This window comes from Chroicocephalus ridibundus, chromosome 2 (assembly GCF_963924245.1).
Source record: "Chroicocephalus ridibundus chromosome 2, bChrRid1.1, whole genome shotgun sequence".
Taxonomy (NCBI): Eukaryota; Metazoa; Chordata; class Aves; order Charadriiformes; family Laridae; genus Chroicocephalus; species Chroicocephalus ridibundus.
Window position 1 is genome coordinate 159,508,581 of NC_086285.1, and position 23,587 is coordinate 159,532,167.

The 23,587-nt window shown below is 38.3% G+C and overlaps 1 protein-coding gene across 2 annotated transcripts in view; it reads right to left on the reverse strand.

Annotated features, from left to right (window-relative positions):
* Positions 1–23,587, reverse strand: part of ADCY8 (adenylate cyclase 8) — a 127,955-nt gene that overhangs the window by 24,298 nt on the left and 80,070 nt on the right. Inside the window, exons 8-12 of one of the 2 annotated variants that reach the window (XM_063327542.1) lie at positions 18,147–18,344; positions 11,331–11,431; positions 6,108–6,309; positions 2,718–2,807; positions 1,207–1,379 (exon numbers count right to left, since the gene is read on the reverse strand). In XM_063327542.1, the coding sequence (XP_063183612.1) occupies positions 1,207–1,379; positions 2,718–2,807; positions 6,108–6,309; positions 11,331–11,431; positions 18,147–18,344 (764 nt within the window). The remainder of the gene's footprint in view (positions 1–1,206; positions 1,380–2,717; positions 2,808–6,107; positions 6,310–11,330; positions 11,432–18,146; positions 18,345–23,587) is intronic. The other variant, XM_063327543.1, reaches the window with a different exon arrangement.

Sequence of the window (23,587 nt, forward strand, 5' to 3'; positions counted from 1 at the left end):
TGTCAGACCTGAAGTTCACGTCCTTGTCCTGAGTGTGGAGCATCTCAGCTGAGTTCTCTATGTCCTGGCCTGTTGGCTATTCTAGAGGGTATTCCCACCTCTTTCTTACTCTTCTGTGACAAAAGTCACTGGAGAGTTTCATTGACACAGGGAATAGAAACTACTCTGAATTCTCTAAGTTTTTCACACAAGGGAGAGTCTTTCTTTGCCATGCCCAATTAGTGACAAAAATTAAAGACAATGATCGTGATTTCTACTTCTAGTTACTTAACCAATGTATTGCTTACTGCCATTTGCCATATTTGCTCGGCTGTGCTGTGAGTATGTTGTATGTCACATTATTACTCTGTAGCAGTGTAACTAGCATTGGAAAAAGGAATTTCATCCTAAATCTTTAGTACCTTGCTACTGTAGGAAGCTAGCAAGGAAAGATACGCGTGCAAAGCCTTACTATGTGTAAAGATGTGGCTTTTGTGAGAACTAATTGTACTGCATATCCATGCTTTTCTGTCATTCTGAGGATCTGGCACGCGCTTACAAGCACAAGCAACTGCAGTACTAAATTGGTCAAGTATCAAAGACTGAAGAAGTGTTTTTCTGAATGAGCTAAATCACTTTTGCTCTAGTTTCAGTTATTGCAACACTCCATGCACCTCTGACTCTGCAAATTACTGTAGTTCTGTCCTCCTCTTCAACTCCTCTTGCTGTGAAGGAAGCCTGGGAGGAGGATTCTGTCCTTCAAATGCCCTCCTACAAAATGGAATCATCCTTGTATTCCTTATATCTTTTACAACTACGTGTTATAGTTTGAAATTCATACAGTTAAACTCCTGCCCCTAAAAAATCAATTGTTTGCTCCTGTTTTCTTAAATTGAGGTGAGAGTTTCAATGAGGACTCTGCAGTTTTCAAGAATAGAAGCAACCAATGTATATGCACTATAATGCATTTTTTTAGCAACAAGGATAGGCTATGGGAGACACAAAAGATGAATCTTGATCAATATTTAAATGTCCTCATAAAATGAAGATTTAAATAAAAACACCTAAGAAAGAATCACATTATAAATCTTTTTGGATTAGTCATTGCCTCTTGCAACTGTCATTCCATACTTAACTATGGTGCTCTCCAATATGCGTATATTCTGGCAAGACTTCACCCATTACCTTATTAAAAAGCAGTTCCTAAAGGGGACTGTGAACACTTACTCTCCATTGTGATTAAAGTTGTCATATTGCAGAAAAAGGGAAGCATAAATGGTCTCAGTCAGCAGAGAATAGATCGCAATCATGATGAGAAGTACTGCCAGCTTCAGCACAGAGTTGAGACGAAGAAAGACGGCACAAGTCACCATTGCCAGCACACCAGTGAAGACAAAATACTGAACAGAAAACAGCAGTGGTTACTTCTGGTGATCAGTGACTACGTATTCACTCCATAAATATCTACATAAATGATCAAGTGATCAGAAGTATAAAAAAAAATTGCTCTGGATTTGAGTGCTCAACTAAGTCTTCTTAGGGTACAGGGCATTTCAAAAATAATGGCTTTGCTAAAACAGAGTGTGAAATTACAAATTCTCTATTTTTTCATGGCACCTCCATGCTAGCAGAAATCCTCCTCTGAGCCTTTATGGCATTTTCATTGTATTAGAAGTGAAAGGGAATCTTGTATAGTGAAAAGAGGAAAAGGAGGGTTGTAGTAGTTTGCTAATGAAAAGTCAACTGAGAGAAAATAATTTCTATTTCTTTGGATTCTGAACTTCCACAAGACCCACATTAATCAGGATGGGAAAATCATATTCCTGCTTTAACCCTTTTCCGAAGAGAAGATAAAACCACAGGTTTGGGTGGTTTTCTACTTTTAATTTTTTTTTATTTTTAATATTGCTGGCCGAGCTTAGTTAAAATGTGATGCCTGGAAGTTTTATTCATATCTCATTTTCTAATCTCTTCATTGTCTCATTTTTCTCAATGATTAGTCATCTGTCAAATGCAATCCATACAGCTGATACTGGATATACAGAGACAATCATGGCCATGAGCTGTTCAGATTTAAAATAGCAAACATCAACACGCACAGCCCAAATGTAGTTTAATTTAACTCCTAACATACAGCTTTAGGAGAGACAGCATTCATTTTTTCTGAGTACAGTTTTTCTCTAGTACAGTTCCTCTGGAGGAAAGTCTGCATCCCTGCGATTTACAGCATAGTGCTGGCAGTATCATGACACTGCCATATGACTTTCTAAGCAACACACTTCTTTTATCTACGCATGACCAATCCATTGAGTTTCTTGCCTACTTGCTCGTCACAGACAGGACTTTTTTCGCTCCAACTGCAAATTTAAAATAACTACAGCAGAATGACTGCTGGTTTTGCTATGTAAGAATTCATCTCCATTAGCTTCATACAAATAAAGTAGCGTGCTTTATTGCACTAGGCTCATTGAATCATTGCTGGATGTGTTTCCAGCATAAAGGTTCTGTATGAAGTTCAAAGGTTGAAACTTGGTTGTAATGCCCCATTGGACCATAAGATTAATTCCTTCTGTAACCCGCCTCTGCTTTTTCTATCAGCATATGGATAGACACAAAGGTTCAGCTTCACAGTGCTGTTGAGGCACCTGACTCCACCATCAGTACACAGGTCATTGATTCTAGGTAGAGGTAACCTTTATGGGTCTGTGCCTCAGATTCAAAAGTACCCTCAGAAATACCTCAGGATAGGAACAGATGTCTGTAAAAGATGCAGATGAATTGAACGTCTGGTTCTTCAGGGCTACCGGTTTGTCAAAATCACACCATAGCTGTGAAGAAAGAAAACAAAATCAGGGCTATATTGTGTGCACTGGGGACTAAGTGCTCGTGTGGCTGTCTGTCTGGGTTCAGGGGTGGAACTGGCTGACCTGCTGCTCTCTGTGCTGGGTCCCTAACTGGCACCAAGGACTAAATAGACCGGAAAAAGACATACTGCTAAGATGAAATGGAAAGGGAGGAGCTATTCATGCTACAAACATTCAGCACCTGAGTAGCCTTCCTATACTCTCTTGTTGCCAAAGGGGAGAGATGAGCTTCTCCAGGAGTTTCAGAGGACTTATATTGGACTCTTAAGAACTATCCTCCCAAACTACTTAGCTATAAACTGCAGAGAAGATCATTAAATTGGGAGCATAAAATCAGGTTGTATGTATGCACTTGTTTACAAGCAGGTTTTTTTTCTGCTACATCGCTATGGACAGTGTTATCCTTCTAGATGTGGGACAAAATCCCATGGCATCATGAAGAATTGGCTTGTGCCGGAAGATAATGTGGTCCCATGGAAGGGAATGAAAATTCATTCATGATGCAATGGTTTTGAGAATGTAATACTGCCTTTTGCTGTTATGACCTGCATTCACTTTAATGGTATTTCAAACCAATTGTATTAAATATAAACATAACAGCAGTGTGGAGTTGCAATACATCATGCTCTTAGAACACAGGGAAAAAAATCCTTAATGGTTTCATATTTTGACAGTTAAAGCAGATGGAGTCTCCTGTTACGTATATTAATCCAATCTGTATGTTTATACTAGGTCATTTCATCAACCTGGTATGTTCAAGCTAGTTCCCCCGTCTGTCTTTCCAACAGAGTTAGAGAGTTTGTTTAATGAGGCACAATTTCTTATAATTAAATTCTAATGAATTTTGAACTTGGAACTCTCTTGTTTGTTCTTTCAGCAATTCAGTCATCTCTGCAATGCAGCAACATTATCCAAGTCGTCTGTACAGTGCAGTCCTCCGTGACAACAGAGAGTTAATTGGTGGTACCTTCTGAAAGTTTATGAAGTGTACAGCACCCCTCTGCATGGCAGAGTGCCCTCAGAACCACTCTGGGTATCTTTTTAAAAGACCTTCAGGATCAGAAACTTTATTCTAATTTCATAACAATAAGCATGTACTTGATGTAAAGAACCACAAGACTCATTTGCCCCCCGGGTGAGGCCAAAGCCTTATGGCTTTTACCAGAAAGCATCCGAGTCTTAGTCCACTCCAACTGGGAGCATTTGAACTCAGTGGATGCATAAAGCTGCAAGGCTGAGCTGCATTACCTGTTCTTAAATGCATGCAGGTCCCTCCTGAGCAAACTATTATTATGGCAGAATTTTGACATATGAAATAATAAGGCTACATGAATGTTGTGATTTCCTGCAGAGGTCAGGACTTGGTGACTCAAGTCATTGCCATTCTAAATATATGACAATAAATATAACTGTTTACTGCTTTATAGAAACCCACTGGTATGACAGCAAAAAGAATTACATTTCCTTTGACATCTTTTGGATTAGCCACCCCACAAGATTGCAGTGGACACAATCTTAAAAAATAATCCACAACGTCAGAGGAAAATCTTGTTATCATCATATCCATAGCAAAATGGGTATGGATAGCCCATTAGGGATCGTCTTGTTTCAAAAGCAAGATTAATTCTAACAAAATCTTTCCTGACAGATATTTATCAAACATGAGTTAAAAAACTCTAAATTCTACAACACACCACAGTGATATATACCGTAATGTACCACTGTCCCTATCTTCAGGACGTTTTCAGCCCTATTGAACTTCTTGTCATTTACCATATTTGTATTTTCTCTGTAAGGACAGCAATCAGTAGCTACATTCTTCCTTCTCTGACTAACTCTCCTATCAGTGACTGCATGGTATTAATAAAAAACCCAGACAGATGCTGAGTCCTCTTATATTGGCAACCTGAATTCAGCCATGAAAGAATGACATCAATAGAACATAATAAAATCTCATATCTGTTAGCAAAAGATGAGGCAAACCCTTGAAGTATCAGACTTCAGCATACTTACTCCAATGATATAATCATAATTATTATTAATTATTACAGGATAATTATTGTTGCTGTTGTGTTGTTATAGTTGCTATTGTTATTACTGTGACTAAATGCTTTCCTGGTGTCATCTAGAAAAAATAAATCTTTACAAAGAATAAAGTTCAGATGAAGAGCACTGCTATCAAAAGGTGCCCTACAAAAGCAGAGAGTGATTAAAATTTTACTTTTAATCTATCAGTGAGATATTTACCTTCTTCTTGGCTCAGGCTTCAACACCTGCCAGGTTGTCTGACATGATAATTCGCCTAATCCATGCAAAGCTGTCACATATTTCTGAAGACATCCAGATACTCAGAGCTCTATTGTATTTGCATACAAGACCCCACTCTTTTATCCTGTGATATTGTATAGAGCTAGGCCCACAGTGTTCAATTACCAATATCTTTATTTAATCACAGCTACTAAGCAAAGCTTGGTATATACCTTTTCCTCACAGATATGCTGATAAACTTTGCTCTAGATTTGTCACACTTTAGAGTCTTAGTGGAGATGTGTAAATTAGGAGGGACATCAGAGTAAACTCCCTGTGCGGGCAGTGGAGAGAGAAAGATCTTTTTATTGAGACCAGTACGATCAAAAGAAATCTTTGTGGATGCCTGTTTTTCTGCACTGCCTGCCTGCACTGACAGAGAAACCTGAGAGTGACTATGCCCATAGTTTGGTACTTGAGCTAAGGTGAATCTGGGCTGAAGGGGTTTGTCAAACTGCTAAATGAGAAAGGCAAGATATGTTCAGAATTTACGCTTTATAATTTCTTTTTACATGCTACGGTTACTGGCTCAGCTTGACCTGCTTCGTGCTTTCTTTGAAGGTATTTCCGGGTTTGGTTGACACTTCTCATTTTTTTAGTAGTCTAATTAATGGCAGATGAGGAATTTAATATCTATAAGCATTACTTGGATTGACAGTCTTTAAGAAAGTATATCAGCATGTCAGAAAATTACAAATGGTCCTCAAAGGATAGATATATTGAAGAGAAAGTAGCAAAATGGTTTTAAAAATAGATGGTACTCACGAGGGAGAAATAATTAGATATTTCAGAAATACATAGTTTAAGCAACAGATTGAATTCCCTGAAGCTGTGGTACTTTATATTTAAATCATAGCTGGCTTATAAACACATTAGTTAGCAAGTCCTGTAGCAGGCTTAATAATTCATAAATCATCTTTTCCTCTATAATATTCCCTGGTTAACCTATAAGCTTACAATATTGATGATAGCTCCAAGAAAATTAATCAGAATGGATGCAAATATAATGACATTTCTGGCCAGGTAGGTCTCATTAATCCAGCAGCAGGTTTTCCGGAGCATTAAGGGTAAACATTTGTAATCCTCTGCCGTAGTGATTAGCACAAGAGCGGAGTGCAACATGATCAGAATAGAAAACTGGATGACCATTGGTATCACCCTGGGAAATAAGAAAAAGAGAACCCGTCATTAAACCTCAACACAATACCACTGATAATAAAAATAAATGTGTAAACAGTTAAGACTAGGAAAAATCAGTTGTCATAAATCTGAGACAATTGGCCTAGGAAAAAAAACCCAGAGGAAGCAAAGATCTGTTCATGTTCCATAGCTCTGCCCTTGCTTCACATGGTTTCTTGCTGAGAAACTGCGTTGAAGAAACAAGCCAGGGAAATCATTGGCAGTGCCTCTTGTCTATATAGAGTTTGAGTGGCAGGAATGTCCTTTCTTGTGGGACTCAGTTGTCCCTTAAGTTTCTTTCAGAACAAACCTATTCAGCCTCTAAGATCTTGATACCACTTACGTATGAGCTGGTTCCTGCTCTAGTAGACTAATTTGGTGGCAGTGTAGTAGAGTGTTATTTTGTATACTGCCCAACACAGGTGTCTTTCTTAAACTCATGCTGTACTGAGGGTCATAGACCCTAAAGTGAGTACAATAATGCAGCCTGTTTTCTGGAGTAAGCCAGGATATAATAATAACAGAAATGCAGGACTCCACTCATTTTAATTATTAGTGGGTCCTCTGTAGCTAAGAATCTCATTGGTTTCTGAAAAAGTAAAAGAACTAATCTACCGTTTTCATGGAAGTCCTTTAAAATATACAGCATATGAAAATGTTTTCTATGATCTACAAGTTTAACTAAACATGTTGTTTGGCTTACCCTACAAACTTCATTCTTACAAATGTGATCCTTAATCAAGTATTGCTAAATGCATACACAGAATAGATAGTTCAGTTGCTTTGAATAGACCATTAAACCTCGTAATTTCTTCTGGTCAAACTTTCATTATATTTTTCTAAATTTATGCCCTTTTCTTGCTTAAATCCGGGACCTGAAGTCAACCAAGTAACCGATGTTTTTGGGAAATGTGGTAAATTGTTTTACTTTGCTGAGAAGAAAGCACTCAGCACTTCACAAGTCAAGTGTTTTTGTCCCTGTTTGTGCCAGTCATTGTCCTTCTGTGTCTCTTTTCCCAGAAATCAAACACATGCGAACTAAAAGTAACTCCATTGCTCCTGGAAACCTCTCTCTTCCTCACTCTACTTTCCCTTGTCTTTTTGCTATCAAGCGAATGATTAAACTTGAGGCTTTGAATTAAGTAATTAAAATTTCTAGTAAAGTAGTTGTATATGTGCCAGTACACTGCAGTGATTAAATCATAATGTCTCACAGAAAAAAAGCTTTGAAAGAGGACTATCAGGGTGCTCCAGGGAAACTTCTGCACTTCTAAGTGCAGTATTCTGCAATAGCCTTCTTGCTTTCCAAAGCCAAATGACTGAGATCCTCTTTGGAACTGATAGTTTCTATCTATATCTCAGACAAATATAGACAGTCTATATATGCGGATGTAGCCTACCAATTCTGCAGACCTAGCCTGACCCAGCTCCCAATGAAACCAAATTAAGGCTTTCAAAAAGATTGGGGTCAAGCCTCAAGAGGTCAGACCTGAGGACACTAAACATGAGTTCTTATTTTGGCCTGCCAAACTCTACATTCAAGACCCAGTGCTATTGAATTCAGATACTATAAAGGGAGCATTTAGGAACTTAAGTTTGGGATTTCAATCCAAAATGCAGCATAACCTGTTTAGGTGCCTGAGAAACCATGGTCTTGTATTTGTTAATAATAAATATATAGGCAACAAGAATTCTTCCACTATAGCTGTTCGGTTGAACATTGATGTGTTTCTCTCTTGTCTAAGCCTGCTTGAGATAAAAACAAAACTGAAGTCTGCATATTTATGACGTCCTAGAGGATCAATCCAGTATCTGTGTTAAGATTTTGTTGGCAGCATGCTGATAGGATCAAGTACAGCAGAAGACACAGACAAGGTTAGAGGAATAGCAACAAACAGCCATAATACTCTTCTGTTCATGGACTTCCCCAGAACTGGGACACCTGTGTTGGATCCCCTCTTCATTCAAGAAGAGATTCAAAACCAAATGCCTTTTTTTCTAGGGGTTTCCCTACTGTCAAGGTCAAGTGAAGTTTGAAATGGATCTTTTGCCTTCCCTCTTTACGTACAGTCGCAAATCAAGAGTTGAGCCTGAAGGAAAACTTACATAAAACAGAAGATGCAGATGTTTAAATGAACAACAGTTTGAAATCTATTTTTCCTCCCTCACAAGAATAACACAGTGAAAAACTGACAGAAATAAGAGTAGTTCAACAGTCTACTCTAGTATGATCTATTGCCTGTGTGAGCATATAGAAAGTTCATTGCAGGAAATGAATTAAACTCCCAAGCCTCTCAGATGGAGAAGATGAATCACTGCAAGGTTGGCAATGTAACATAATGGCTTCATAGAGGATAATTACAGCAGAAATATGGCATTAATTTATGTCACTTAGAGTAATTTCCCCAACTCGATATTTCAAAGAATGAAAATTATTGCAAAGATTTTTAAATGCAGTGATGTGCCTGCCCTGTCAGGGAAAGTATGAATGGATCAAACGTTTATCCTGCGTGAGACAGATATAAACTGAGATAAAATTCTGAAACTCCCATACGCGGTAGATGCAATAATAGAAAGATGACACAGACTAAGGCAACCTATCTGGGAAACTCCCTGAAGATCCTTAGTAAGATATGTTTTATGATGATTTAAATAATGTTTTCTTTCACTGAATTTCCAGAAATCCCCAAAAGATTCAGCTTAGAAAAATATTCAAATATTTAAGCAAATATAAAATGCCATCCTTGCTCAACAAAGGTCTGAAGCATGCATTGAAAGACACTTAAGTGTGTTGTTAGGAAATGAGTAAATTACCACAAGGAGTGTGAATTACGGTTTGTTAGTTGTTTCATGTAAATGATGTCCATGCTTTTCCACCATGGTAGTTTACTTCTCTGATATCTACCAGAGATACAGCAGATGAGCATGCAGCTATCTCCAAGACTCTCTGAATCCAAATTCTGCCTAACTTTGTGATCACTTGTTCATGTGCTCATACCTTGAAGTGTTTTTAGATCTGGAACTCTGGAAATTTGAACTTCCAGATTATTTCCTCATTCAATATGTTTAAGCTTATTGAAACCTTCTGACTCAAACCCCCTCGTCCTGTTATTTTAGGGTTGCTCATCTGTTGACCTCCACTTATTTAACTGGCATGCTTTTTTAAGACTGAAACACATTTTTTGAAGCAGAGTATTAGAACTTGAAAAACTGAGACTAAAATTTGCCTTCTTGAATCTTGACAGTGATCTTCAGCTCCTGAAAGAACATAAGAACTGCCATAAAACACCCATGTTGCTACAAATCTTCTCTCACAAAAGGGATAGTGGTAAATATCCTTTCCTTAAATATCTTCCCAGGTTTCAGCAATCAGCCTTTAAGGGCATTCTTGAGGCCAAGGTCTCATACTTCTGTTTAAAAAAACTCTGCTGATCTTATCTTGCAGGAATTTATATAGTCTTTATTTGAACCTATTTGTATTTACAGCCTCTTTAACATTCAGTGACAGAAAGGTCCACAAAGCATTTCTGAAGTGCAGGGAATAGCACAAGACTACTGTGCAAGATGGGAAAACAAGTGAGACAGCTGCAGGCAATGTGGTTATGTGACTCCTTCTCCCTTAATTCCAACAGCACTAGACACCCTCGCGAGAATTAGCAGAGATGAATCTGTGTAGGTAGAAAAAATGTCATTTTTTTTTTTTCTGGTATACAAGTGATTGATATAGCAGCAGAAATTTTTTTGGAAAACAGGTTCCATTAATAAGATCCATAAATCTTCTTGTGCATACTAAGAAAAAAATAAAAATAACAGCTACCATAAGTGACGGATTTTGAATGTGTTTTGGGAGAAGAACTTTAAAAAAAAACAAACAAACTTACTAGTATTAGAACAATATAGGACATAAGGAAGGGGAAGGTCAGGTACTACTCTGGGTACTTTCCCAGCTGAGAACTACATAATACATGGGACACCACTGTTGCAGAGTGCAGTTGCCTGCCTGCATCTCACCACCATTTTGGCGTTCTTAAACATAAACATGGTGAAACAGGTCTTCCAGAGATGATTCAAGAAATATCGCTGCATTACTGTAACACAATGAATCTCTTATTTCTTATATGCATAGTGTATTTTCAAGGTTATTCTACAGGTAGCCATAAGTTAAGGTTCATCTGAGTGTTAGAAACCACCTGAGAATTATTTTTGTCTGAGCACTTCTATTTTAGCACTTGCTTTGACAAAGGCCAAATGGGACCATAGGCATGTTTTAGTGGCAGTCATATTCTGCTGTCTCTGCTATGATGCTAGAAAACTGATGTTCTCACTCCTTGTCTTCTCACTCTTGTGTTATCGCTATTAAATAGTAGACAAAAATGCCAATTGATGAGTTTGTGTTGAAAATGTGGACGCACAGGTCTCAGCTATGTCACGTTTTCGTCTCCTTCATAGGAAGTTGTTGCTTGGTCAGCCCCAAATAAAAGCAGCAGTGAAAAAAGATCTACCAGATCATCTCCTTGCTGCTTATAGTGGCACAAGATTGCTTTCCCCAGTGGGATAATACGTATCATCAGCAACGAAGCACAAAAGTACAATTTTCTTAGGTAGCACGTAAAAAACAAAACCAAAACAATCCCTGATTCCCGGTCACTTAGCAAAGAGGCACTGTTATGAGTCTGGATCATGTTTTACTTCAACACTGGAAGCAGCAGGCCACATCATGTCAAACTTTTGTAACCCAAACTTCCCATTTATCTCAGTGGGGCTTCTGCTTAAAAACATAACGTAATGTCAGTAGATGCTGCTGCCTTACGTGAAAACATGTAGCTGCAGATAACATGATACAAAAGTAGTTAATATTGGGAAAAAGGGAAGAAATATTTATGAACAGTTTTGGGGAACAAGCAGATTTTACTGGTTCATTCCATGTCAGTCCTAGAAATGTTATCCTGCTGTTTCCCCAAGAGCACCTTCAGATATGTAGAAATATATTTCTGTATTTACCTGGAAGAAGGAAGTAAGCTTTGGATAGCGGTGATAAATACAAGAACAATAAATGCGCACACCAAGTTTGATTTGAATACTTCATCCCGCATTTGAGAATACTAGAATAGAAACAAACCAGAAGAGTAAATTAGCTGTTAACCCAGGCAGTAGTTTAATAAAGACTGATACATATAGGAGACTTCGGGGAAATTATCAGGAAGAGCTAATAAATCAATAAACCTGAATTTGTTTTTAAAAACGAAACACAACAAATAAATCATTAATAAGCTGGTAAAATACTTAAACCAAGAGAGAAAAACTCTGTAATATTTTGCTTTAAAAGTCCTCAGGTAGGTACTAAGGGCTTGTGCTGCTGACTGGAATACTAAATACTTAATAGCATAACAAAAGGAACCATGGATTTCCTCACCTGAAGGCAAACACTGAAGTCACTTGCAACTCTGCGTGCATGACATCATGGAGGTGTCTCCACGCTTGCCAAATTGAGGCCATTATGTTTTCTTTTTTACTTTTCTTTTTGAAGAAAAATATGTAGTTTGGGACATTCTGTGATTATTTGGGATGTGGGTCATGATCTCTGTGTCCTAACTTACCCAGAGACTGTGCAGACACTTGGCAATATGGGCATTCTCCAAGGAGAAAATAAAGATATTACGTAAAAGACAATTTGAGGTGTATTATTATTATGATGATGATTTATTGCAAAAGTATTTTTCTCCAGCATATCAAACCATTGATAATACTAGTGGTTCCCCTTTTATAGGAGTTACCAAGAAAAGGAGTAACGGATACATTGGTGAATCACAGTAAGTCAGTTAAAAATTACCCAAGTCCTCAGCTGGTATTTATCACTGCTAATTCAATTAAACTCCAATTGTTTACAGCAGATGAATATTGGTCCATAGACATATTTTTGTAAATCTTTTTATCCTATACTCATGCCCCTAAATTTTGTTCACCTAGTAAAAAATCCCACAGATGCTTGCCCCGGTAATTTTTTCTCCTCTGAACAACAACTCCATTTTATTTAATCTCTTGCAGTTTTGAAAGCACTGAGAATTACATGTCCAGACAAAAGGAAATCAAAGGCAAAGAGATATCAGATATCAGACTCTTTCTCCAACAATTCAGAAATAAGGCAAACTGCAGTTATAAATGCCTAGAGAGCATTATCATAGAGAAAAATTAAAACCGATTAAGAAATGTATCAGGAACATACTTTGAGAGAGGTCAACTATGAACCGCATTTTATATGTAATCTGCTTTTGAAGGAAGATCCTATCTAGACTTAGATGATATTCACTATACGGACTTTTGGTTGGGACTTCATCTCAGCTATAAACGTCTGGTCAAAAGAGTCTCAGGCTCCTGAAATGGGGAAAAAGCTTCTCTCTTCCCTGCTCCCATTTGTTGTGAGTAAGAGAGGGGGCTTATTTGTTGGTGTGCCTCATTTTGACTCCTCCTCTGCTGGATTATATCCTGTGCCTGCTGTTGGCAGAAGCAATATCACTTTGACATGATTTTTGATGGTGGTTACAGGCAACTCAGCTTAATTTTGCTGCTGGAAGCACAGAGGCAGTGACCCTGATTTCATGTGTGGGAAAACAGAACTGCTCAGTCCGCTTAAATAATGGACCAGGGGTTTTTTGTTTGTTTGTTTGGTTGGTTGGTTTTTTTTGTTGCAGCACTAAGAGAACCAAAGGGAAAAGAAAGGTATGTATGTTCCTTAAAATATAACATGAAATCCCATAACTGTTCCTTGGGGAAATTATAGAAAGCTAATTGAATGAAACACAAACATGGAATTGCCTGCTGTGTTGAGCATTATGTCAAAAGGATGAATGTTGTGGTCTAATCAGTAACAATGTTGTGAAGAGAAATTGTTAGCATCTCTGAGGCAGCACAAACATTAATGATAAATGTAGCACTTCCGTAGAAAGCTACCCCTTAATGACTTGGAGAACTAACTGAAGGACGGACTAAGCCTCAAGGCACTTCCATAAGTATGGGGAGGCACGTAGCTGACTAGAGCCATGAAGAGTGGTAGGAAGAATCGTGATGTGCCCGACTCTGCCATGAAAACCTTAGCTGCTACCTGCACTGGCATGACTTGCTCATGGCATAGCGAAGGCTCACCCTCCTTCCCATGGGTCCCATCTGCCTCCGCTGTTGGGAGGGAACTGTTTATCTACCAGCCAGCCCAGCCAGCTAGCTGAAACTGAGCTTGCGTAGGAAAGGCCAAGTTTCCACTGCCAAGTCATGCTGCTTATTTCTCACCTCTCCTCTCTTTCCCAAGGGTCTTTGAAAGGGAGTACTGGTAATACAACAGGCTTTCCATGTTCCCCTAGACAAGGTGTTTGGGCGCTGGGGAGGATGGTTTTTGGTCTCGCTGCTGCTCTTGAACTCAGAGAGGACCTTATGGATGAAAAGGGAGACCGTGGTTTTTTTTCTTCAGAGCAATTGTGTTTGTGCCATTGGGAAAGCTTCTGCAGTACAGGGGAGGGACAGACGATGTATCAGGAAGCCCAAGAAAGGAGATGAGGTAGATGAACTCCTGAGAAGACCAAATAGTCATCACAGATCCAGTTGTTGGCCAATGACAGAAAAGAAAATGCTGAACATGCACAGAGTTTGCCAAGAGTTTCTTACAGACCTTCTCGCCATTGGAATTTTCTGGGTTGAAGGAAAGAGGTGAGGCTCATGTTTGCAAGGATACAGCACGCGAGAAGGGCAAAATTTGTTTCCTACTCATTTAATTTCTATTTATCTCACCCATCAGAAATTCTGAAACAGAGAAACTCAGATATTTATGTCTAATATTTGACCAAAGAAAATCTGTACTGTGAAATTCAAAGCACTTTTTGATATTTTCAGTGTCCTCACCTCACAGAAAACATGTAGACGCTTCACCTCTAAGCCCAGTCTGATTTATGATCCCAGTACAAATATGCAGGAAGACTTAGAATATCTTTATCCAAATCTTTACATTGGAAAATTTCCTTAGCAAAAACCCTACCAGCATGTAAAATTTCTGGCCCCGTTACTATGATTTATCCTATATGAAAGTATATGGTACTGATATTTCCGAGTCACTGCTATTAAGGCAGAGCATCATAATGATATCTTTTAATTATTGGAAATCATCTAAAGTAATATCAGATTTTTCTTATAAGCAATTCCATTTTTGGAAACCCTTAGTGTATTTTCATGCTATCATTAGAAGTCCTCTCCTGTGATGAGTCTTTTGCTCTATCTGCCTATACCTTATTTGTGAAAATAACCTCTAGCAAAATTGAGAGTGAATGAATCTCTAAATGAGATATCAAGTACTAATGAGTGAAATACAGATTAGTAATGACTAGTCCATTTGGGTAAAGAATCTATAAAATATACCAGGTGGGGATCCTGCACAAATTCTCTGAAAAATGAAACATTACAAAATTCATGTGCAGATATATGTAGTGCATCAGGGATATAACCCATTCATTAATGTAACCGTTACTCCTTGCTGTGGGATCTACATTTATTCTATCACCAAGAAGGACACAGAGCAATGAGAAAAGAGAGCACTGGGAAGATGTACAGATGGCTTAAACTGCTCTGATATACCAGTCTTTTAAACCACTGTAAACCAGGAGCTGTGCTAGCTCCCATGGTAGTTTTGCGCATGCTGATTCCAGAAAAAAAAATTATTTTTATCTTTTGAAACCTTAAAGGAAGCAAAACAGCACTTTCATTGCTAGCATAAATCTGCTCTCTGCAATGTTTTACAATGAAAAAAACAACCCCAAAACAACCTAGCCTGTTTAAACAGAAGTCCAGCATAACATTTCAGATCTATTCCAGTCACCCCAAAAGATTTATGATCTGATGGCGTGGTAGTCCTGTTACTAACGCAGGAGAAAGAAATACAGTTTACTGTTCACATGGTTGCTCACTCCTCTGTGGTTTGAGGTACAGAGCACTAACACAATTCTTATTGAGCAAGGTTAATGTAACACTTCTTGATCAGGATCTCAGCTATGGGTACTGGTTGTTCTGCCTACTCAATAACCGTAAAGTCTGAGGAGAGAAGTACTTACAGGTAAAATAAATAAGTATTAGGCAGACGCCAGCGCTGTCTGAATGTGTGATGTCTGAATGTGTGATGGCTAATTGTGAGGGCACAAGATTTTACACAGGAGAAGCTACTTTAGTTCAGAGCTGCCTCTGAATTGAAGCTGCCCCTGGTCTGAAAAGAAGGTGAGTGTCAGCAAATGAGAACGGCAGTGTGAGATGGGAGGGCCATAGACATACGCTCTCTACTTGCTCAGTAACGCTGCAGGGAGCAGCTCAAGATGCTGATGTAGAAGGTCATGTAAGCAGTTGCAAAATGTTAATGACTAGAAAAAAGCGTAATTCCAGACTGGAAGGTTAGGGGTGGGGAGGGCAGAGAGAAAAGGCTTCTGAAATAGCTTTGTGAGACTCCAATTTAAATCTGAGTTTGTTTTGTTTTGTTTCCTAAATGAGCAGGAAGAAGGGAGAAAGTGACAGTAATATAAGATAATATGGAGGAAATAGTTACTTTCTGTAGCAGTTCACTCACTATTTTTTTCATGACTGTCTGTTTTTTTCATGACTGCCTGTAGACTATAGTTTAACGCTAAGGCTACTGGGATGAACTTGTAGATACTGCACAGGCAAAAAAGGAGGGAAGGGACATTTCCCACATTGTCCCACGAGACATTGCCCCTTCCTCTAATGAAAAGGACGCTGTGATTCATCTTTCCTTAATCCACATCATCCCTTTGCATTCTGGTGCACTCCCGATCTTTTTATGTGCCCACCTGTTGGTGCCCCAGCACCCTGAACACAAGCGAGGAGGTTGCTGGCCAGCAACTCCCCAACTGTTGGAGGTGGATGAACCAGAGCGCGTAAAACAGTGCTGATAGTTTTTAAAACTAAACTAAACTGTAATGCTAAACCCTAGCCTGATTTAGAAAGATTTAGTCTGCCTACAGGAAGGATTTTGTGTTTGTGTTGCCTGTGCTTACTGGTTGAGACCAGCACCTAAAGGAAATACTGAATGAAAGCACCAGTTTCTAAGCATTGCATTACAGGTTGGCATTGGAAATGTCATACTGAGAAGAAAATGTATTAAAAATTCTCAAAATATTTGCTTTTAAATAGATTTTTTTGTCATCCAGGTGCAATTCAAAACATTATCGATATTTAAAATCTGGCCTATGTAACATGATGGATTAGAGCATGGTTGTTTTGGGTTTTTTTTCCTTCTTGCTTAAATTGCATTTAAATGAAAATCTACGCTTTCTGTACAGATTTTTCTTGTGGCTGCCAGTTGTGAAGTCTAAAAAGACAAGAAAATTTATATTCTGAATACAGGATCTGATTCTGGGCAGTGTTCCTTTACTCCAGCCCATGTTGAAACCTCATTTTTATTAAATAGTAATGTAAGACTAGGTGGACTATTGACTAGCTTGCTCATTCAGCAAGTTGTTTGTGACCAGGTTGTTTTCTCTTTTGCACAACAAAATTTCTAATATATCATCCCCCATCTTCTACATTAAATGCTATTTTGTCTAGACTTTTTTACCCTATCTTCTGACCTTGTGCCTTGAAAAGATTAAAGATTACTCATGATTTTTGGGCCTTTCAGAAATCTTGGATTTCACTTCTGCTGCATCCCTGTCAGCTTTACATGATGACTGCGCTGAAAGATATATCTTCATATCTTCTGTTGCAGCAGTAGTGGCAAATTCGGCTTTGGGGATTCTACCTTATGTCTCAGTGTCACAAATATTCTCTTTGGGAAATTGAATATTTTCTTTTTTTTTTTTAAATGAACCTTTCTTTTTCCCTCTGCAGGATTGTTTGTGAAATAAGGACTTATATATATTTCAAGCAGAGTTTTTCTTCTCCAGTGGTTTTTGTTAAGCTCTCACCACTGATACCACCTGAGGACTGGTCTCCCATAAGCCAGGTAAAAAAAAATGTTTTTCGGTGGAGGTTAAAATGACGATGGAGAAATGGGCCTCCATGCTTGCAGTTCCCCATTATTTTTCTTTCTTTTCAGCCTAAGTGTACATCCTATCACAGACTGCGGTTGCTGCACTGTAATAGCATAGAGGTCAATGAAATCACTTGAGATCTGCACAAACCCACCCCACGTCATCAGTTTGCAAGGAAAATTCTCCCATTGCCTTATCTTTTTTAACTTATAACTTACATCTGCATGTAGATTGAAATAGAAATTTACTACTCTTGAGTAGCAGCAAAGACACGAACAATATTTACCTCTTAGAAGCAGATGTTAAAAAAAGGATGTTTAAAACAAAGAGTTGACAAATTAGTTTTGACTTGAAATAAACACAGCAGCTGCCTAGAGAACATCAGATGGATCCTATGACTAAACAAAAGAAACACATCTATATAAATATAGATATATGTTTTGAATAGAAGTGTCAGTTTATTAATATGCTCAATCACTGTTTGTGCCAAAGCAACCTGTCATCTGATGGAAAACTGCTTGTACTAGACAGCAAACGAAACCCGGCAAATGGCTGTTGTTTTCAGAAGCAGAGTTTGCTCAGTGTAGGCATTTCCCAACAATGAAATGTAATTATTGCAGCATTATAACACCTGCATCATGGCACTGTATGACCTCTAGCTCAGTCCCAACTTCTGAAAACTGAAACAAAAAGAAAAAGAAAAACAGAACCAGAAAACAAACAATGCAAGCTAGAACCTACAGCTTCTCTAGGACATTTATTACAATCTGAGTTGCGAATAATGCAGCTATCAAGACCCAGCTACCTTATGCTCCAGGCTGGAGTCTTTAAACATCAGTGAAAAAGGCTTGATATGCTCTCTTCTCAATTTATCGCCACTCCGTAAGTCGATGGTGTGCTCTATTCGCTTGTTAATTTCCTCAGGCCCAGACTGGACATGCAAAGCTTGTGCAAGATGGTTTGGAAGCAGATTTATTGAATTTCTTGTTAGGGCAGCCAGAGTCTAGGGGAAAGCACATGCAAACAGAATAAACCTGCTGGTCCCCTTGGGTTAAAAATGCAATGTTTTAGATCATGTTGCATTGCAAACCATTACAGCATTCCATGCAATTCATTCAATGAAATCTATAAAAGTTTAAAATAAGAAGTCTGTTCCACTAAACACATACAGTACATTAAGGGGAGAACTTTAATGCCCTCTTTTATATAGACTAAGAGGTTTGCTGTTGCACTGAACACTGGAAATATATTTCCCTTTCCAGATTCTGGTAATTAATTATTACAGCATGCATGAGGGGAGTACACACCAAAATCACAGCAGGGTACCTAAACTCAATGGTGTGTTTTAACAACTAAGAACGGAAGCTACAGAAAATAGAAGTCACGAACCAGGAGTAATGATATTTTTCTGGATCTTAAAGTTACTGGATGTGTGTAGTTAAGGAACAGATTAGTTAGGCAGGAGTGAAGAAGGTGACATTTCTGATTACTTCAGCATGGGTTTTCAAATAATATGTTCTTCTTCACTACTGGTATATTTCAGCCAGTCTAGATTACAGTTAAGCTATATGATTTAATTTAACTGTAATTCATATTATTATTTTAAATATTATCTCAAATGCATTATTCCTTTGGTATATCATTGACTAATTAAAAAAAAAAAAAGAAAATACTTTTGCACAGCTTCACAAAGGAAAGCTAGCAGAGGTAGTATGGAGGGTGCTTCACCTTCACAAAAGAGGTAGAGTTTGCTTTCATGAAAAGAATAACTCAGTCCAGTTTCATGGTACCATTTCATTACACAAACCCCAGTGAAGCTGCACTTTCCCACTTGAATGGGAAAATAAACTCTACTACCTGTGATATTACCAAGGGTTAACAAATGTTAATGAATAATGGAGAGGATATAAACCTTCATACATCACAGCATAAGACATTTCAGAATTATTATGGACAAGAAATACACTTCTGCTTGAGAAATATTATGCTATAGGTCTTCACTGGAAAGATCTTCTGCTATATCTCCTACTGGGCATTGTTGGGAACAGGAGTTTGGGATGGATTTGTCACTAGGTTTCTTTGGAAAGTCCATTCTTTTGGATCATGGGATTATGTACAGCAAATGATACAGTGAGGTTTCCCTTGTTAGTTTTCAAAGTGTAGTCAGCAATTATATTCTAATGAATCTTGGAGAGCACATTAAAACACAGGTTGGGTCTCAGGTACCAACTGCCAAACGCCAAGTGACAAATTTACAATCCTAATATAAAGTCCAAGGACTCTGTAGTCACAGATAGTATCTTGTTTTCTCATATTCCATCTTTTGATGAGTAACTTAAGAGCCCAATATTTAGGCAGAAAAGGATATTAGGACTGAAATCTTCTGTCTATTGAAGTGAAAAGCAATCTTCCTGTTTGCTTTAGTAGAAGAAACTTCAACAGAGAAGATTTGGCAAACCACTCTACTCAAATCTCCCCATCTTCTCTCCAAAAAATCAGTATCATCAACATTTGGAGAAGAAAAAGTATCAAGGAAACTTTTCTCATACTAAAGTTTCAGATATGTCTGGATCTGTATCTTAGCCTTGGAGTTAGGGTGGAAACTTTAAGGTTAGAGCCAAATCACATGATAACAATCCATTGAGCCAGGTAGATAAATATTATATTACTAACACTAAAGCACTACTTCAGTTTAGGTGTTCTTATCTCTTTTAAACCAAGCTATGCAGAAAAGTCATCATCAATGTGTGCTGTCTAAGATGACACAAGTGGCTTTGAAGTGACTGTCAAAGGAAGAGATCACATCAGATGCTGTTGTGTGCATTAATTCCTCAGAATTAGTTCATATTGCTATATCTCCACTGGCAGTGAGGGTGGATAAGATCCCTAATGTTTTTGTTGGGCATTGTGTTTTATTTACCTGAGCAGAATGATCTCAGTTCACCCTAGTAAGTGACTACATTTTACTTCAAATTATATTTTAAAATTTGATTAACATGAAGAACTGTCTTCTTGCTGAACGTATGAAGTGGTTTACAGTTCGTGGTAGATGAACATGACATATCACCACTATGGCAACGATGCCCATAGTATCGGTGCAAAATTGGACCCTGAAGTTACATTTATTTTCAGAGGATAACAAGGAAATTCAGATTTGAGTTTAGTGGGGTTTTCTCTCCCTCACACCCACACCCATACCTAAGAAAACGGGTTCCCTGTAATTAGTAATAACAATAATGAAAAATACAATGCAAATTATTGTCCCAAAAACATGTTCTAACCACTTTTTGTCTCTGTATCCTACTCTTCTCTAGATCTTTTAAGTCTGTCTTACGCCAGTGTAAGGAAATATTAGTTCTCCCTATTACCTCTCCTACACTTTTGTTTACAGCTTTTTGAAAGATACAGTTGTCAGTCCTACAATGGGCTTTTGAACTTTCCTGATGCTGACAAAAATCACTCATCACACAGGAACACATACACGGTTCTGTTAGGAAAAAGCCCAGCAAAACTTGCATCTGACGCTAAAAGACAGGATGAATTAAAACAGACAAATAATAAAACTCCAACTTTAGATATTTTATATAGAGATTTAAAAAAGGTAGCTGGGATTAAATTTTACTTCCTTCTCCCAAAGTTTTCATGCAACAAATCCAAGCATCCTGGCCTCAAAAAGAAGGGAAATTTTTAGTTTAGAAAACTCTAGGAAGGCTTCAAATTATTTTTCTCATACTGCAAACACCAGGTCTTGAACAGAAATAGGGAAACACAAGGTCACATGTTTAAAGAGACAGGATACAGGTAGGTTTTGGTTCAAAAGGAAACACCTAAATAAAGTTGTCTATGTGCTTGGTGTCTAAGCTTCTGTTACTGGCAATATACACTGTCGATACTTTCAGTTGCCCAATCATATGTGGGTATGGTCAGCCAAGATGCCCTAGGGTGTCCTGGACAACGGTCTGGAGCTAGGAGATATGGCACACCACCTACAGGAACTCCATGCACAGCTGGCCGGTGGTGAGGACCAGCTGGAGCGTACTAGGGTACCTCAAACTGCATTAGACATCCACAGTTAAGAAGCTGAACCAAGCTCTTACTCAGCATCTTTCAGCAGAGGTGTTTAGCACTATTTGGGACATCAAATACCTGGCTTCTAACTGATGGTCCAGATCATCACAGGTCTTTTATAGGCCCCTTGTCACATGGATGTCTCAGGCACCCTATAGAACTGCATATAGCACTAGACCCTTATGTTTATGAGCCGAGTTGCGTGAGAGATCGACACCTGGGACAGTTGGCAGACATACAAATGCAGGTGCCTGGGTTTTGAACTGAATCCCACCCTGTTGTTTATATTTGTCTGTCACCTTGACAGTCTTTAAGCATAATTTTTGTGAAAATTGGTAAGAGTCATTGCAGCCATCACTAAAATATGCTTATACAAGACACAGACATTTTAATTTGCTTTTTTCCTGATTCGCGTCATTACAGGCCCATCAGATGCCTCCAGCACCACACACAGTGACCATGTTATGCTTTGAGCTATTTCTTTTGGAATGCCCAGAGAAGAAATCCAACTTCATTGGCTATTAATTTCTTTTAGAGGAGGAGGCCTTAGAATCATAGAATAGTTTGGGTTGGAAGGGACCTTTAAAGGTCATCTAGTCCAACCGCCCTACAATAAACAGGGACATCTTTAACTAGATCAGGTTGCTCAGAGCCCCGTCCAACCTGGCCTTGAACGTTTCCAGGCGTGGGGCATCCACAGTCTCTCTGGGCAAATGGGCCTTCACTGTCTTAACATAAAATAACTTCTGTCCAACTTTCTGTGCTTTAGAAAAAAAGCCCAGACATCTGTTTCAATAACAGAAAACTCCATCCATATTGGGCATGGTCTGAATTTCAGAGCAGACACTTGCATCCTTACCACCAGAGCTAAGACACATGGTGCTAACAGTGCTCTAGGCACATGCAGCTTTTGTTAATGTCTGTGACTGCATACATAAAGAGTGGGTATTCTGTTCCTTACTCATATTAACACAACTTCAATTCACTGTTTTAGGCTGCCCGTAGAAAATGAGGATGAGGTAATGAATTGAGGATTGTGATGAATTTGAGTTTGGCAAGAGAACTCACCACAGATTTTGCCATTTCATATTCTTCCTAATATAACTACAGCTAGAATTATGACACGTGATCGGAGTTGCTCAAATTTTATTGTAACTTGGGTATTGGGTAAAGAAACCATTTAAATAGTATTGGCAAATATTCAAACATACAGAGTGATTCGTTGTTGGGTTGCTGCTACTTGGATTCTCAGAGTTTGCTGCTGCCAGTGACCTTTAGGTGGCATAATTAGTGTTATTAAATGATTATTCTGTCCAAGGCTGACACACCTCTGGGAAAACCTACTATATCCTAATATAATTTAAATCTATCATCTGAATTTTGAGCTGAAATACATTACTTATCAGCAGTAATGCCTATTGTCTCACTTCAAAATTGTAAATCACATAATAATTGAATCACACAGAGAATAGCAGATTTTAAAAATCTTGCCTCCACCAAAAAGCTTATTGTAAATCTGTGTAATATAAAATTATAGTTATTTCCAGCAGAACACCAAGTTCTTAAAAAAACAGTGAGAAACTATCCCAAAAACTGATTGTTGTCATAAGACAGAAATTTTCTTTAAACCAACTCTTTAGTTATACCTATTTCATCAGTTTTCATGGACTTTTTACCGGTTTATTGAGTGGAAGTTGTTCAATAATAGAATAAAAACCCTGATCCTTTATTTCATTCCTCCTCTTTGTTAGTATCAAGGTCAGGTTTAGCTGAGAAAATGATCAATGAAATGATAGCCTACTCTGCATTGATTTTTTTGGACTACAGAAACTGGAATGTTTTAAAGGGAAAGAAGAAGAAGCACAGAGAGATCAGAAGATATTCACAGCACCATGCACTCAAACCTCTATTCCTAATGAAATGAGAGTATAGGGACAGGTCAACAAACTACAGTGAATACTAGAAGGCAGCGTACATGCAGATACACAGATGTACAGGACATATATAAAACAGGTGTTTTACATAACAGCAAACTATGCCATGCTCCTGTTCCGTTTGAAGAGACAAAGAGACCACCATGGGCTGACTGATTGTGAAGGTTTATCACTTCTGAGCAGATTTGTAAGAAGCAGAAGACAGTTGACAAAGCAAGACCTCCACACAACAACGCTTGAAGTT